The sequence below is a fragment of the Actinia tenebrosa genome, unplaced genomic scaffold (assembly GCF_029948245.1).
Source record: "Actinia tenebrosa isolate PJP-AT-01 unplaced genomic scaffold, QUT_ActTen_1.0 PGA_scaffold12__29_contigs__length_12842862, whole genome shotgun sequence".
Classification (NCBI taxonomy): Eukaryota; Metazoa; Cnidaria; class Anthozoa; order Actiniaria; family Actiniidae; genus Actinia; species Actinia tenebrosa.
In genome coordinates this window covers 8,394,820-8,412,415 of record NW_028292572.1, presented here as the reverse complement: position 1 = coordinate 8,412,415, position 17,596 = coordinate 8,394,820, and the positions used below count along the sequence as shown (strand labels likewise).

At 45.6% G+C, this 17,596-nt stretch overlaps 1 protein-coding gene across 2 annotated transcripts in view; it reads right to left on the bottom strand.

The window, feature by feature from the left end:
- LOC116308995 (cilia- and flagella-associated protein 99) overlaps positions 1-17,596 on the bottom strand; it is a 36,839-nt gene that overhangs the window by 10,949 nt on the left and 8,294 nt on the right. For both annotated transcript variants that reach the window (XM_089028184.1, XM_089028183.1), the window contains exons 17-24: positions 2,830-2,888; positions 2,596-2,678; positions 2,382-2,434; positions 2,100-2,180; positions 1,665-1,724; positions 910-993; positions 391-470; positions 55-143 (exon numbers count right to left, since the gene is read on the bottom strand). In XM_089028184.1, the coding sequence (XP_088884310.1) occupies positions 55-143; positions 391-470; positions 910-993; positions 1,665-1,724; positions 2,100-2,180; positions 2,382-2,434; positions 2,596-2,678; positions 2,830-2,888 (589 nt within the window). The remainder of the gene's footprint in view (positions 1-54; positions 144-390; positions 471-909; positions 994-1,664; positions 1,725-2,099; positions 2,181-2,381; positions 2,435-2,595; positions 2,679-2,829; positions 2,889-17,596) is intronic.

Sequence of the window (17,596 nt, the reverse complement as noted above, 5' to 3'; positions counted from 1 at the left end):
TCCATTCATGATTGCAAAGCGACTGAATCACAAGAGTATCTTTTGTTCACTGACCTGCTTTACGGGCTTCAAGTTTTTCTTGCAGTTCTTGGAGTTTCGGGTCTTGGAGAGACGATTTCTGTACACCTTTCTTCTCTTCATGTCTAAAAAATATATATTGAAAACCTAGAGTTACTAAGAAACAAAAATATTGACTACCGACTTATCTACGGAATTTCACGGTAAACATTTGAAAATGCATTAAAATATTACAATAATTACAGCAAATAAATATCGAATAGACCAACAAATGCACGGAGATTTTCAGTCTTAGTGACCGGGGTTTCCTGTCCACTTATTGTTCTTTTTCTTTTACGATATAAATACGAAACACAAATGCATACTTCGTACCTTACTGCTGCTGCTCTTCCTTTCTCGGCGCGATGTTTAGCGATGTTCTCCAGTTTGTCCATTAACAATTGATCTTTTTTCTGAGCACAAAAGGAAACAAAACAATCAACAACCACAACACCGGGTTATCAGTGTGATTTTCTTTTTAAATTGTAACTGTCGTGTGTCGCCCTCTTGAAATAAAGTTCATTCATTCACTCACTCACTCACTCATTCATTCATTCACATCATGGGTCATCATAGTATTCATTCATTAGATAGAACCTGGGAGAACAGTTGGTGCACAAATCTACCCCCTCACTCTTTGCAAGTCAAATTCATATCAAATCGTTTTACCACGACTGTCTTGATCGTTACGCGCTGATCGACACAACACTTGCTACACCGTACAATCTCTTGGATCGACGGTGGTTGATTGGTCGATTTCTTTGTCGCGACTGGTGTTTTTAGGCTAAATTACGCGCACCCCCCTACCTCCCTTCTCAGTTATCTAGGTAATATATATTGGATATTACTTACTACTTTCGCTTTCAAGATTTTGTCGCTTTTCTCCTCCATTTCTTCCTTTTCGGCCATTTTCAATAACGATAATCTTTCCCTAAGCTGAATAACGAAATGCATCATCATCAAAGACAGTTCACACAAGGACACCAGTTTGCGGTTCGCTTGCATGAATGAATAGCAAACTATATGGAAATGGACCCTCCTTTATAAAGCTGATTGCCTTGAATGCGAGGCGAATATAAAGATACAAAAGATATGCCACGACAAAAAGTGGATTTCTTTTATATTTCCATGTTAGCCCCGCATCCACGATACTTTTGTGAAGGATCCATTGCAAGGACGGATCAAGGAATCAAAGAAAGGGTGGGCTGCTAATCTTTGTCCAGGGAACAAACCTTCAATACCGTTTGCACATACAATTTTTGCTAAGTTCAAATAAAATCCATCACTCAAAAGTGCGGCGGCAGCCCCGTCGGCTCAACCCCTAAATCCGCCCCTGCATTGGTAGTCCTAACATATCTTGTATACCGTAACTGTACTTACGTGTTGTGATTGGATACATTACTTGAAGACAATGAGATGCCATTTCAATGTTACGGCATGCAAGTCAGTACCGTACGTTCCCAGCTCCGAAGGAAAGCGCTCTATGTTCAATTGCTACGCCGGAGTCGATAGGCTATGAAAAACAATTATAATTTTACCGCGCGCAAGTCCGCTTTTTCTTGTATTTAACACTTTTTAGGCATAAAAGGGTTTGAAGTTTTTCTTACCTCTGCGATGGACATCTCACTGAGTAGACCAGCTCCTGAGGTCTCCGTCAGGTCAACGTACTGTCATACAAAATCAAAGCAAAATAAGATCATGAACGTCGTTATTTACTACAAAAATATATATACAGTAACACCAACGACAGCAATAGCAACAGAGATAATAACAACAGCGAAAAAAAAAACGACTGCATTAGCGGCAACCACCAATAGCAGCAGGAAATATAGCAAGAGCACCAACAACAACTCTTTGTAACAAGAAAAGCGCAAACAGCAATAACAGCAATAGCAGCAACAACAACTCTTTGTAACAAGAAAAGCGCAAACAATATCCGCAACAATAACAGAAATAGCAGTAACAACAACAGCACCAACACTGAGTAACAAAGAGAGCAGCAACATCAATAATAAAAGTGATAATGATTAACTACCACTCACCTTGAATCGTATCACTGGTACACTTTCAATGGCTCGGATTTTGGCGATAAGTGCTACTTTCTGACGCATTTCCTCTTCAGCCTAGAAAAAAAAAATCCTACCGTCAACCACACCCACAATTACAGTACTCCCCTCCCCCCAAACACCCACTGGATACACACGAATATCTCTCTGTCAATCACACCCACAACAACAACACCCACAACAACAACACCCCCCCCAACACACACTGAATAAACAACAAACAAGACTCTAGTAAAACAACAAATGAAAATGACGTACCGCTTCTAGCGCTTTCCTCATCATTTCCTGGCTCTCTTTAGCTACTTCTTGTACTATAAACACATCATATACACACGGGTATTAGTATATTCATGGGTGTGTACTTGACTCTACATAAAACACATGCTTAAGCCTGAAAAGAGATTGCATAGGCCAATTGCGCATGCACCTTTTGTCAGTGTCACGGTGTTACAAACAACACATGTTAGCTTACCTATCTTTTGCTTGAACTCCTGGAGTTTCTTCCGAGCTTCTTTGGTGTTCTGATGTCCTTCCATCGTGCTTTCCACGAGATTTCTAACAACAAAAAGAACATTTTAAAGCTCAAAACACTTTACTTATGATTTTAAAACTCATTATCAACCTTGGTTTATTCTTCATTATACCTCCTAAATAAATAAAAAAAGAACACTAAGGGGGTTCCTCACAGTTCTATCTTGGGACCTACCTCATTTCTTTCTCCTCCTCAAATTTCTTTTTCAAATATTCATTCATCATTTCTTGAGTCTAGAAATATGGAAATTCTAATTTAGACCACTTTTTTTCAAATGGAAAGACAGATTCAAGCCCCTGTCCCCGTCATATCAAACAGACATCACTCTTACCTAGCAGCAGTTAGGTGGACTCGCGAAGCGCCGACAAAGCCAAAAATCGCATATCGAAAAACATCAGGGGGGGGTGGGGTTTTGGAGGTCGGTTAACCGCCCTACAGGGGGTCTTGCGCGATCGGCCGACAGCGCGAAAGGTTCCTAACTGCTGCTCTGTTGGGGTCGCAAATGGAGGGTAAAATATTTGTCGGATATACGATGCATGAATGTAAGAAGTTCGTTAACGACTTCTGCGTGATTTGTCTAAGACCTAAAGTTATCGTACCTAAGCCAGAATCTTTTTGGTGTTGTGGTAAAAAAATGCAAATAGAAGATGACACGTCAGCACAGTGTTACGAGTGTGGTAAGAATATTCGTAATGCCGTACCAAATGCTACCAAAGAGCAATATTACGCCAATGGAGGTCGTACGAAGACCCCATATAAGAGAATAAAATACTTCCGAGACTGGATGAGTCATATCCAAGGTTTACATCCGGTATATTTAGACATGCAGAAAATCATAGACCACTTAGAAGAGCCAACCCCACAAAGTCTACGAAAGACATTGAAAAAATTAAAGCTAGGGAAATATTACAAAGCTATTCCCTATCTTTTGTCTGAAATTACCGGTAGGCGTATTCCTCATGTCCCAGATATGCAAAGGGCCGAGTGGTTATTCTGTCGGCTGGATAAGGATATTCCTTATTACCCCGACGTAATTTACGAAATATTTTACAAAATTGACCCCAACCACCCGCTGTTAGGATGGATTCCGAGAAGATGAAATGTGCAGTCGAAATCCCCCTACGTTCTTTTCAAAGCAGATGTCTACTGAGCGAGTTTTCTTTGGAGCTCCTCTTTTGCCTCCTGGTAGATCTTTTTGCGAGATTCCTCGGACAGATCTTTCACGATGGTTTTTTTATTGCCCGACTTTAATTCGCCGTATTTCTTTTCCTCCGCGAGGATCAAAGAAAACTCCGTGTCGTCTATGCGGCGGTCCCGCAGAGCCTCGGAGACCAAGTCGGCGATGGTGTTAGCCTTTGCTCTTGCTAGGGCTATGTGTGTGTCGTGCTTGGATATCTTACCGGACAATTGCTTTATAATGCCTGTCGTAACAGCGGAAACAATGCCGCAGACGGCTCCAACGCTTGCCAAAGGAACGCCAACGACTATTCCAGGTCCGGTAAGCGAAGTAGCAACGCCAGTGCCTGTTAACGCCACGGACATGGAGCCGGAAGTTATCGCGATTTTATGTAGTATGCTTCGGGCTCTGGCGTACTTTTTCCTAACCTCTTCGTAGTGTTTCGCTTGCCCTTCCAAGTAAGCCAGTATTAAGTTCGCCTTGTTTAAACGAAAGTTCTCGGCGTTTAATTCGTTGGGAACATCTGGGTACAACTGAGGTGCTGAAGGTATAACATCCATTATATATACTAATGTACGACGCTTTTGGGAATAACATAGAGGAGCAGCCACATCACGACAACCGGGATTATGCCAACTGGAGAGCCTTTAGGAAGATGTTTCCGCATGCAGACCCTAGTAAGTTCGAAAGAAGACCCGATGGGATTTACTATGAAGGCTCCAGGATGTACAGCAATGCGGACTTGGAGCCAAAGAACCCAAAACCCGAGCATAAAGAAAGGCAGCCTAATTTTCCAGAGAATTTATTACCGGCAGCGGAGGATTACCCGTTTTACAACAACAAAGGCGGCGCAAATGACTTTGCTAAGATGGTTACCTCCTTAGAAATCCCCGTGGGTTCTACGACTTTCGAAATAAAAGTCAGAGACATCTTTAGAGAAACTGCCATGAAACATACCTCAGGGAAAGAATCCAGAGAATGGTTATCGGGTCCCAACATGCGGTATTGGCCGCAGCAGTTAAACTTTGCCGTCTGGGCTGCTACTAAAGGATGTGGTATAGCCGCGGACATGTTCCACATTCCTTTCCTGCGATTTCATGTTGCTTTTACTATTCGTAGGATATTGTTTGAGTTAGGAGCACCGCTTCCTAGTGACACTATCTTTAAGCCGAAGGATAACAAATATGACAAAGTCGCATGGGAGCGATTAAGGAATGAATTCAAGCTCACCAACCCTGACTTCCGCAATAAAGAAGGTGCCGCACATGGTTTAGGAGAAACGTACACTTATGCTTCGTATGTCGGAGCCAGCATAGAAACTCCGGGCATGGGCTACCCAAGTCAATGGGAATTCTCCGACCTTGGTGGTAAAGCATCGAGGGGTGCTTTAATTTACTTCATAGAAAGCAAAGAGAAATATCCATGGGCGCCTTTCTTTGCCGCGAAAGGTATTGGCCTGAAGAACCAAGCAAGGATTAACCGAAGTATTGAAGCCTTCGTTTACTGCATTCTAGGGGCCCAGGTTAGCACTCGCAGCCCCATCGTAGATGCCTCCGGTGCGTCGCAGGAAACGCAACAAGTATTCCTTGTCCTCTTCGAAAGCGCTGTTATCGAGAATGAGATCTCTAAGTCAGTTCAAAGATATCAACTTGCGGTGCAGCAATCAAAGGTTAGACTGGATTATGCCTTGAGTCCTGGTTGTTGGTTAATGCCGAGTAATTTAGTCATCAACGCCGATTCCGTCGTGGGTTACAACAACAAACTTCAACGGGCTACTAAGGATATGAAGTTTGGGGTGAATGACGTGAACTCTGACACTCTTAGGAACATTCCTCACTTCGTGGAGAAGCCAAAAAAGTCACACGAAGCGAAGCTACCCGTAGTTAAGAAACCATCAAAGAAGGCCCATGTTATGCCTACGATACCTGAGGAATACGACCATAACTTACTAAAAGCCGGCTTAGCAGCTGCAAGCATTGGTCTGAGCTATTATATATGGCGATGAACAACCCCTACGTAGCTGGAGTAGATTGTGTCTATACGACTTATACAGGCGAGAAAAAATACACCCAGGCGTCTTGGGTTGATGTCACGGGGATGTCTGTAGACTTGAACTACTCGGGAAAGAAGTTAATCCTTTGTAGTATTTGCATTGGCACGAGCAGTCACGCCAACGTGGGCTTCAGGTTCCTGGATGACAATGGCATACTGCAACCTATGAGAAATAAGACGAACAACAGGGAGCCTACGCATTTCTCCGTAGAGCCCAACCCCGGCAGCGCCGAAAACATCTCGGTTTGGACTTTCCACATGGTTGCTGATTGCCACGGGAAGGTAAAGCTGCAAATGCGCGTAGACGACACGGGCGTAGTAACGATAAATAGCATACATGACCAAAGAGATCGACCTTATAATCACGCTACCATTAGCACTCTTACGGTGCTTAGCCTTTAGAAGCAAATTTATTTGCTGAAATATATGAATCCACACGCGAAGGAAGATTGGTTTCTCCATTACCTGGAGGAAAAGGAGTACGTGGGCGACAAGTGGCAAGACGCCGGATTGTGGGTGGAGGTTGGAGGCCTGGGATTGATCATGTGCACTATTTGTATTTCGGCGGGGTACTCATGCAATGCCGGTTTTAGGATCGTTGATGAGAATAACCACCCATTACCGCCATACAGGGTAAAAAGTAATACCAGACATCCAGTTCATTTTTCGTCGGAGCCCGTTCCTCCGCAAACGGAAGACATGACTCCGGTAACTTTCCATATGATAGCTAATTGTCAATATGCAAAGCTTCAAGTTCGCCCCAGCGATGCCGGCCGCATACGAATAAATGCCGCCCCGACCGTTAACCCTTCGACGGATGCTATTTGGAATCATAAGCCCATTAGCACCATGAGCGTGCTGCCGCTAGTTCCGCATTATCAAGGCGGTGCGAATACTATCTTTACTTATCCCCAGTCGAGAACGCCTCGGGCGCCCGACGACGATAAGCCACCAGTAATACACGAGGATAAGATTAACCCTTCATCTTCTTCAGGAGTACCACTCCAATAGCTACTACGAGGATCCAAATGTTATTCCCCACGAACTTCAACAGTTCGCCGCCGGCCCTAAGTGCCAAGGAAACAACCGAACCCAGCAGCCCAGGAAGACCGGCTGCCATCTTTTTTCCCAAGTCCGTCAGCCCACTGCCTAATTTCTTTACGCCCGCGCCTGTAGCCTTAAGCGTGGATAGGATAACTCCTACTACGGTGCTAATAGCAACCGCAAATGCGAGGGGAATACCATACTTCGCCAGAGTCCTTTTTATCTTTTCCTTGGTGGTAAGCCCCAGCTCTTTTTCCAACTTCTCCTTTTGCGCCCGTAATTCCGCAAGGCGTATTTCAAGCGTATCTACTTCCTTCCTAGCAGCCTCCCTTTCCTCTTCGGAGCGAGTTTGGTCCACAGCTACTTCCTGCTGCCGCTCTATTCGACCCTGCAGGTCTTCGATGGTCTCCTGAAGTTGTCTTATTTCCAGATCCTTTTCAGCCATTTGTGCTATAATACGCCTTTCCCTGTCGTGACTCTCCACTAATTCATTTCCTATGCGTACTAGCTGCTCATCCTTACCAGCCAAGCGGCTAAAGGCATTCTGAAAGTCCTTCACGGCAGTGGTCTTTTCATCTAACAACTTAGATATCCGCTGCCGAAAGTCGGCAACTTCGGCGGCATGACTTTCAACAGTAGCTTGGTTTCCCCTCATGAATTCGTCTTCCATTTCCTTAAATCTTTCTTCGAGGACGTCGTTTTCCAGCTTTAGATTCTGGAAAGACACCTTAAGAGCCGCCAAATCCTCACTTGCCCTTAAGAGGTCCTCGCGCTCCCTGGTGATTCGTTCTAAGTCGTTATTAACTGCCTCCGTTCGGCTAGTAATCTCGGCCAATTCTCGTTGCGCTTCCGCTAAATCATATGCAGAAGAGGCTTGCTCGGCAAGGCGTGCTGGTAAGGTCCGTATTTTATTTATCTTGGCCTCCAATTCCCGTTTTTGAGAGTTCAGCGTAGCAACTTCCTCTGTCTTGGTTTGGAGTGACTCACTTAGCGTTCCTACTTGCGCCCTTAATTCTTCGTATGTTCCATGGCCGCCTGCAGAGGCCGGTAATCTAGCTGCCGCCTTAAAGATTTTATTGAAATCCAGTCGCATTTCCTCCCTAGTCGAGCCTCGCTGCATGGTCAAGTTGGGCGTTCCCAGCGCATTTGTGACTCCTTTTGGAAGTTGGTTGTTAAGCAGGTGGGAATTCTTCCTTTGATACAGGTTATACCATTTTTCCCTACCCGATTCTCTAACTTGAACCTGCCCTTTGTCTCCTATTTGGAAGTCTAAGAGAGCCAGGTTTAGGCTTGGGTATCGCTCCCTTAGGTCCTCGATGAGGTCCGCCATTAAGTCCGACCGCACGCCAAGGGATTCCATTTGTAAGTATTCTGGAATGGGCGTGTGGGGGTTCTTAGACTTGAATTTATCTCTCAAAGAACGCATAGCATCGCGGGCCCTCCTACCATACTTACTACTTAATTTCTCAAAGAGACTTCGTCCGTCTACGTTGTCATTAGGAAGTAAAGACTCGTATTCTTCATCGTTAATATCAACTTGGCCTTCTTCGGTAAGGGGGTCAAAATCCGTTCCTTCTACTTCCATTATATATGATAAGCTCAAAGTTAAATCCCAACGTATTACCTAAGCAGGTTGGCGGGCTGAAAGCGGAACGCACCTTTCACCGGGTCACATTCACCCCCAGTAGCGCAAAGCCAGGGGAGACGCTGTACGTAGGCGTGCCCCGCCTAACGGATAACCTAGTATTGGTTCCTGGCACCTTGGCTTTGAGGTTTGACCTAGCGGTACAGTCAAGCCCCACAGATGAAAGGATTATCGTTAACAACGTGGGTCGCAACATTGTTTCTAAGATGAGAATCAAGTTTGCTGGGGAATCCTTGCTGGACTTAAATAGGTACGATCTGTATACCACGTACAAAGACTTATGGTTGACGGCCTTTGACCGCGCGCAAAGGATAGAACAAGGAATTGGTAGTGTCATTCTACGTAAGGTTCGCACACCTACGAAAACGCAACCTACTGACGGCAGCGGAGAAACCGCAGTGGCAGACGCAAAGCGAATAAAGACCGCCTATGGTAGTAAGTATGTCATACCATTAGACTTTGAAGTGATTACGAATCACGGTGTGTATTACCCAAGACAGTTATCCGAACTGCAGTTTGAAGTAACTTTAGCAGATGCTAATAACATTATTGGTGGGCTAAGCACTGCACTTACCACAACAACCCCATACTCTATTACCAACTTAGAATTACAGTACGAAACCGTGTACAGCGAAGAGCTGGCCCGTAGCGCTGGCATGGAATATAGCGCCGGAAAGGCATTCTTATACGACCACGTAGTGATGTATAAGACGTTCAGCTTCCTGGATAAGACGGATGAGGTTATCAACCAAAGCATTAACCTCCCGCGAAGAAGTCTCACGGGGTTAATGCTGGTGTTTGCCAAACCCTACGAAGCCGGTAAGCGCGACTCCGAGGCCTTTCACAACCCCAACATTACTAACGTCGGCGTGAATATCAACGGCGTTCCAAACAAGGTCTACTCCCAGGGGATAAAGCCCGCAGACGTGTACAGAGAGGCCATGCGCAAGTTTGGCGACCAAATTAGCCCCGAGGAATTCTTTAAGGACAAATATGCGCTGTGGATTGACATGCGCACCATTAACGACGAAGACCTACATGGTCAAGGCCTCCGTCTAGTAAATACGCAGGATGGCATAACATTGGAAATCAAACGCACCAAGAATGCCTCCGCGGGCGACGGTGATAAAATAAACTGCTACGTCTTCGTCGTGTCTGACGCGCAGTTAAGCGTAGAAATGAACCAACTTAAAAGTGTTGCATATTAGGGTTAAATATTCCTTAGATATACAATGCTGCAAATATTTGAAAACAACGGTACGAAACTGCAATGCATAGTGCAAGGCGACAAACTGTACTTTAAAGCGAAGTCCGTGGCGTTGGCGTTGGGTTACGTAAATTCCAGAAAAGCGGCGTCTGATCACGTATCAGAGGAAAATAAGGTACTTCTCAGGTCTTTAAAGGGCGTAACTCAGCGTGACACCCTTAACGCACAGCCCAATGCCGTGTATTTGACGGAGGAAGGTCTTTACGAATTGATATTCGGATCTGAAAAGGCCGAGGCTAAAAAGTTCAGGAAATGGGTGTTAGGTGACGTCCTTCCCACGCTAAGGAAAACCGGTAAGTATGAGATAGAAAGGCGCTTTGACGGCCCCAACAAGTTGGTATTCAAAATTGAGAATGAGTTCGACTTACATAAGAAAGTCGTTGATTACATCCGCAGGTTTTACCCCCAAATGCTCATAGCACCCGGTCTAGGTGAACTGCAGGATTCAGACGGCAAACGTATAAAGTGCTGGCAGAAAGGATATCAACGCGGTCAACCCGACTTAATGATCTTGAATGCGCATACGCATTACTGTGGATTCTGCATAGAGCTAAAGACCCCAAAAGGCAATGGCAGGTTATCTGAGGATCAGCAACTGCTCTTACAGAGGTATGAAGAAAACGGCTATAAGGTGCTCATAAGCAGCGACTACGATGTCATTTGCAGGGAGATCACTGCGTATGCTGAACACCTACGAATTCCCTGCAGGTGGTGTTGTAAGGTCTTTAAAACCTCGGAGACTTTGGCAACACACTTAAAGATATTTCATAGAATATATGGACAAGGATAAATTTAACGAGTTAAAGTTTATACAAACGCACTGGAGGGATTTGCAGGTGGGGGAGATTTACGAGATAAAGAATTACGTGGTCTTCGAGGATTTAGACCGCCTGCGCTTGGTCTTAAAGAATAAAAAAAGAACATACACCCTTTGGGCGCCCGATAGGATAAGGTACGCCATTGAAGGGCAGGACGTTACCCATGTTATGAGTCATGGTAAAAAGGATGGCAGGTGGGTATTTGACGTGGTTAATTGGGAGCCTGAGAGTCCTCTGCATTCATAAGGACGTCTGCTAAAGTCCGCTGCTCCGCGGAGCACCAATGCCCCACAAAGGATCCTTCCAGGAATACCTTGCCGCAATGAAGGCAAGTGTATTTTTTACGCGGTGGAGGAGTGGGCGTAATGCAGTCGGCTGGTAGTTCGCACGTAATACAGTCCATATATTGAAAGGGTGATTAGGAATCCTCCTAAGAAGGCTGCTGCGTAGGCTAGCATATATTGCAAGGCCTTTGAAGGGGGTCCTTATTTTTTCTTGTTGTTTTGTTGATGATACTTAACAAACACAAGAAAAATAAGAATGGGATTTGAGACTCTTTGCGCAAGTCGTACTTTACTACCTAGGAATATGAATCGACGTCTTTTGGGACACGAAAAGAGGCATAGACCTCTTTTGTTCTTAGTGCGCAACCTCCTTTAAAAGGGGTTCCTATTATTCTTGTTGTTTTGTTAAACGTTGATGATACTTAACAAACAACATAAAAAATAAAGTCGTATTTTGAGACTCTTTGCACAAGTCGTACTTTACTACGTCTCTTGACGAAAAAAAAAAAAGTAGTGACGATCCGCTCTTCTTTTAAAAGGGTTCTTATTCATTATCCTGCAACCTCCTTTAAAAGGGGTTCCTATTATTCTTGTTGATTTGTTGAGGTATTGTTGATCCCTAACAAAACAACATAAAAAATAAGATCAGGATTTGAGACTCTTTGCACAAACCCTATCTTACTATTTTAGGTCCCTTTCTAACTTCTACGGGCTTTCCTTGCCACCTCGTTACTGGCATGCCAAGCATCAAAGCGATCTAAGTACTCTTTAAAGCCGCCTTGACCGTCGTAGAGGCACTGCCAAATATGTTGACCGCTCCTTTGACAGCCGCAGCGCTCACAGTTGGCCTCCCAATATTCCCTATCCTCCCACCTTACGCCTTCTACGCGGTCAAACTCCATAAACGTTTCGTCTATTTCTTTCTTCCTTTGCGTTAACTTCCTTTGGGTTTCCTGCGGACAACATCGGGCGGCAACGTCACCGTGCTCCTCACATGCTACGCCCAGCAGATCGTAATTACCGTAGCATCTATGTCGGTGCCAGGCGTCGGTAACGTTCTCGTCGCAGCGCACGCATACATTCTTTAAACAAACCCTTTTATTACGATGGTACTCCAAAGCCTGCGCGCTGCTAAACTGCTTATCACAGTCTTCGCAAACGGTAACGTTGTTTACCTTCTTACTGCATACCCGTCTTTCGACGTGATATTGCAATCTTTGCTTGCTGCTGAACTCCCTTTCACATTGCTTACACTTCATTATAACTAAGTGTTATTTAAGCCTTATATGGGATACCGCACAAAGTCCTTAATGCTTTCTTTTGCCCAACCGGCCATCGTCAACAAGGCACCAAACCTTTCCGCGCGCTTCAGACCGCACATTTCATCGTACAATTCCTGCACGCGCTCCCGCAGCCGATCGATCTCCTCCCTTTGCATTTCTATGGTGTCTCTTTTATCTTTTGCGTCGGCGGCAATCCTTCTTACTGCGTCCACTGGGTCCATCGTATATATAATGGATCCGAACCATATTCCCTGCAATGCTCTGATAGTAGGACCCACCGGCTGCGGAAAGACCCAGTTCGTCGTGGAGCAGCTATTAGGACCCTTTAGATACCGCTTCGACTACATAGTGTTATTATGTCCCACCTATGTGAATAACCGCACCTGGGAAGGCATAGGAGTGAAAGATGACGACTTCTTCGTGGATATCTTAGATCCTAATGAGTTATCCAGCCATTTGAAGTTTTGGCACAAGCAATTCCCCAAGGACACGCAGACACTCCTCATACTGGACGACATCGCCTGTGGGGACGACGTAAAAAGACGCACTTCCGAATTAGTGAAGCTTGCCTTCAGCGGTAGGCATGACAATATCAGCGTTTGGTTGCTCTCGCAGCAGCTTACCAGCGTCTCTAAGCCTTTTAGGGAAAACATAGGCTCCCTGGTCGTATTTTATACTCCGAGCCGGAGTGACCTGGAAACCATCTTAAGCGACTACGGCGGTGAGATAAGTAAGGAACAGTTACACGAATACATGCGGCATCTAAAGACGCACCAACATTCCAAAATGATCTTCTCTTTGAGGTTTCCGTATTCCATTAACATATATGGATATTGAGCAGCTCTTAGATGAAGTCCCCACGCAGCTAGATGAAAGTAACCTTAAGGAACAACTCAACATCCTTGTGTCTTCGGGGAAGTGTAAAGAAATGATAGGCAAGGAACTTACCCATGAGCAAGTTAATAAGTTGTCAGAAGAGGAAGTTAAGAAGTTCCATAAGAGGCACGAGGCCGCCCTTGCAAGTAAGACCACGGACGCCGTAGCAGACTCCGCTATCCGACTTGCGACTAAATTGCTTGGACTTGCACTGCCCATAGACGACGTGGAGCAACTGCGGAAGGACATAAGCGAGGACTATGTCATCGCCCAAGAACTTAAGATAACCTGCGGGTGGTTGTCTTTGAAGTGCGGTAAGTTAATGGCAGTCGCCTCTGCGGCTTTGCACGTAGCTCAGCACGTTGACTTGAAGGAGGTACTAGGTTCCTTCGGAACATCTTGGAAGGACTTCAAGAAGGACAGAGAAGTCGAAAAGGTCTTCCAGGCAGCACTTGCTGAGGTACCTGATCAAGTCGCCTCAAGTACTTAGTCAAGTCGTTGTCAAGTCATTACCAAGTCATTGTCAAGTCGTTGTCAAGTCACCTCAAGTACTTAGTCAAGTCGTTGTCAAGTCATTGCCAAGTCATTGTCAAGTCGTCATCAAGTTACTTGTCAAGTCCTTCAAGTCCTTAGATATAAGATGAGTGGCACCGAAGAACAACCACCCGTAGAAGATACCAAGATTACCAAGGCTAAATCTCCAGGCAGAGTCGCTGCCGGAAAGAAGCTCGCGGAGATGAACAGGAAGAACAAAGCAAAGAAAGAGGAAAAGGTGGAGGAAAAAGAAGAGGAATCCTTTTGGAATCCTGGGTACGTCATCGGCGCGTTAGGAGTTGCTATAGCAGCAGGCAGCCTTTACTTACAATGGCGGGCTACGAAGCCAAAAGTAGAACCACCAACATATCACGCACCTGTGGAGCCGGCTGTTAGAAAAAGTAAGATCCCTGAAATGGAGTAGATTCATCACCACGTGCCGTGGCGACCTAGATTTTCCTTCTCGCTTTGTAATATAATGTCGACCGCGTTGTTGAAAACTGTTGAAGAAGCAGCTATCATTACTTCCATCGTTGCGGGTATTGGTTGGGTAGGTAAGAAAGTGCTCAAAGAAGACTTTACTGAAGACCCAAGCAAGAGCTTCGCTAATTTTGCTAAGATGACCGCTGCCGTAGGCGGGGCTATCATGGCAAAGAATTACCTACAGAAGGAAAAGTACATTCCTAATGTATAAATGGCTAGCGTGGTCGCAGGTGGAGTTATTGCAGCTTTAGCATTCACTGGAGCTAATTATGGTGGTCAGTATTTGGATAGATTAGTCAGAGGCGACAAAAGCGGAGATTTAGCCGCCGAAAGGAAGAGGCATGATTTAGCGCTGGAGAAATATCAGCGGGACGTGGCAGCTTGGAATGAAAAAAGACAAGCTTACAGGGATTGGTTGGATAAGAACTACCAAGACAAAATGCAGGCGGATAAGAACTTCGAAAATACAGACTACGCCTTTAAGCTCTATGCGCAGGCGCATCCCGACTTTAGAATGAGAAAGCCTCAGTTCAAGAATTACTACCAGCCTTCTAAGAAACAAAAAGACAATGAGTTGGTCTTCGTAGGAGTCGCAGGGCTGGCGGGAGGCGTAGCTTTGGCGTATCTAATATAATGATCGTCTTTTTGGAAAGCGATAAAAATAACTTTACCACTTATTTAAATCCCCCCATTAAAGCCCATAAGGTTCGGCTCATAAGTTGCTCTTTGTACAATTCTTGGTATAACCTGATTAGGGGCATAGTCACTGAGCATACAGGAGGATCTAACTATCAAGCCGTATTGCTGCCCGATGGACATTATACGCCAATCACACTGGCCAAGGAATTAGCAAAACACGGTTATACGCTCACCACAGGATTGCCGCACGAAATGACCCTCAAACATAATATGTCAAATTATTCAATGACTTTTGGAAAGTCTGACCCATTGGGATCTTTATTATGTGCCTCAGGCAAGACAATTACCAACACAGCCATACCTGTGAAATGGAAAGTCGCATCCTCTTACGAAGTCTATTGCGATTTAGTCCATAGTTACAACAATGGAGAAAAGTCTTCTCTTATGTCTAAGTTCCTGCCCAAAGGTAATCCATTCGATCTGGTAGAATACACTCCCATTTCTTTGAGCTATGACTTGTCTAATTTGGTAGAAAGCATAAACATCACCATTAAAGTGGACGGAGAGACGGTGGATTTCAACGGGCGAAAGATCAATCTTGTTTTGGAATTCATATAATGGGCCGCGTAGAGGACAAACTCAAAAGGATTTACTATGGGCCTGAGGGCTATTGGAAAGGAGCGTCGGCCATCAAGAAACTCGCGACCGCGGCCAGGGTATCAGAAGAAACGGCCAAGAATTGGTTAAAAAAACAAACCCTCTGGCAGGTTTATCTTCCCGTGCCTAAGTACATTCCCAGGCCCAGCTTCACCGTAAATGCCCCCAATGAAGTTCATCAGGCGGATTTGCTTTTCTTGCCGCACGACAAGGTGAGAAAAAAGACCTATAGGTACGCTTTGACCGTAGTTGATATCGCAAGCAGATACAAGGACGCCGAACCCATAACCAGCAAGGATTCTGGGGAAGTCGCAGAAGCCCTAGGTAGGATTTATAAGCGCGTCTTGAAATGGCCTAAGCTGCTGCAAGTGGATGCGGGGACAGAGTTCATGGGTGTGGTTACTAAGACCCTGAAAGACCACAGCACTAAGATTAGGAGAGCCGAAGCTGAGTACCACAGGGGTCAGAGCATTGTTGAAAGATTTAATAAGACCCTGGCTGAGCGCCTCTTTGGATACCAGTATTGGAAAGAGCTGGAAGATCCCTCCAAACGCAACAGGGAATGGACCCAGAGGCTCCCCCAGGTCATCGCGGCTTTGAACAACGAGGCGGCCAGGGCTACGGGAATAAAACCCAAGGATGCCATAAAAAAGAAACACGTGGAACACAAGTCCTACGTCAGAAGTTCAAGGGCGGTCGGACTGAAGGAAAAAAAGCTCCCCCGCGACATAGTGGTCAGATACCTCTATCAGCCGGGGGAACTCGAAGGTGGCAGTAAGAGAGCAGCGGATCCTAACTGGTCTTTGGAAACGTATGAGATTTCGAAGTCCGTCACCAAGGAAGGGCAACCCGTGTTGTATTACCTAAATGGCCCAAGTCGTGGATTTGTTAAGGAAGAGCTGCTCATAGTCCCCAAAGACTCAGAGTAGCGCAGCACCACGCGCCCGATTGCACTCTAGGCATGTCAGTCTTACATTGCCTCTGCAATGCCCGCGTTTATTATTTATACGATCCACGGAGAACTGCTGATCGTCATTTGGGTCAAACCTCCATAGTAGAGGTATGTTACACTTGGCACACCGTGCCCCTTTCTTATAGACGTCGTCCACGCATAGGTCGAACACCATGCCTTTTCCTTCGTCGTGTCTCTTATAGCGAAGGAGTTTCTTAGCAATGTTCTCCTTTGCTATATCTTCTGGCGTCTTATCGTAACGCAATTGCGGTCCCCAAGCCCTCCGCAACTGTTTGGCATGCTCCACGCGGCTCACAGCAGTGTAGATCAAATTACTCCAACATAACCGCTGGTCTATGATCCATAAGGTTTCCTTCACGGTGAGACCCTGCGCGCTGTGGACCGTCATACAATATCCCAAACGCCAATCTGGATGGGAGGTTATTTTTTCAACCTTTCCCATAGGCACCCAGACTTTATCGTGAGTTACCGCGTTTCGCAGTTTGACGTCGGTACCTGGCACCCACACGTCTCTCTTTTGCATGCGGGTATCGTGGGGCTTGTAGCAAACGGGCACCAAATGGCCAGGGAATCTTTCGCGGTGTACTTCTAATAAATCTTTCTGTATTCGCGATTGTGCTGCGCGCTTACTGCTCAACACCAAATCCTCTGGATGCCACGTGGTAAGGAAGTCCTCGTAAGACTTCGCTCGGATGCGTTTACGCAGCGTTTTGTTTTGCTCGGCATCACTGAGGCCCCGAAGTTCCGCCTTTAAGTTTCTCACTTCGTCCTTACTGCGGTAGTCGGCGTTGATTTCCTCTGCATGGTCTACCATTCCTTTTAACCATTCGTGGGGCATTTCTCCGCAAATGGGAGGAGGTTGGCATGGATCTCCGGCAAATATCACTTGACACTTTCCGCGGAGGAAGTCTACAAATTCCTGCAAGATCTCTAATGGCACGGTGCAAATCTCATCCCATAATATCACCGGAGGTATGTCGCGTATTGCTTCTGGCACCCACTTTTGACCATTCCAGCGAAAGAAGCTGTGATAAGTCTGTGCGTCGTAACCCATTTCCGTTAATTCTCTTTCCAGACGGTGCGTCGGCGTCAATACCTTCACGCGAGGGAACAATTCCAAAACCCTAGTGGTTTTACCGCTGCCTCCGGGCCCATAAAGATACGAAAAGCGTTGGTAAGAAATGGGGTCCACAACGGATGGCAATGGTT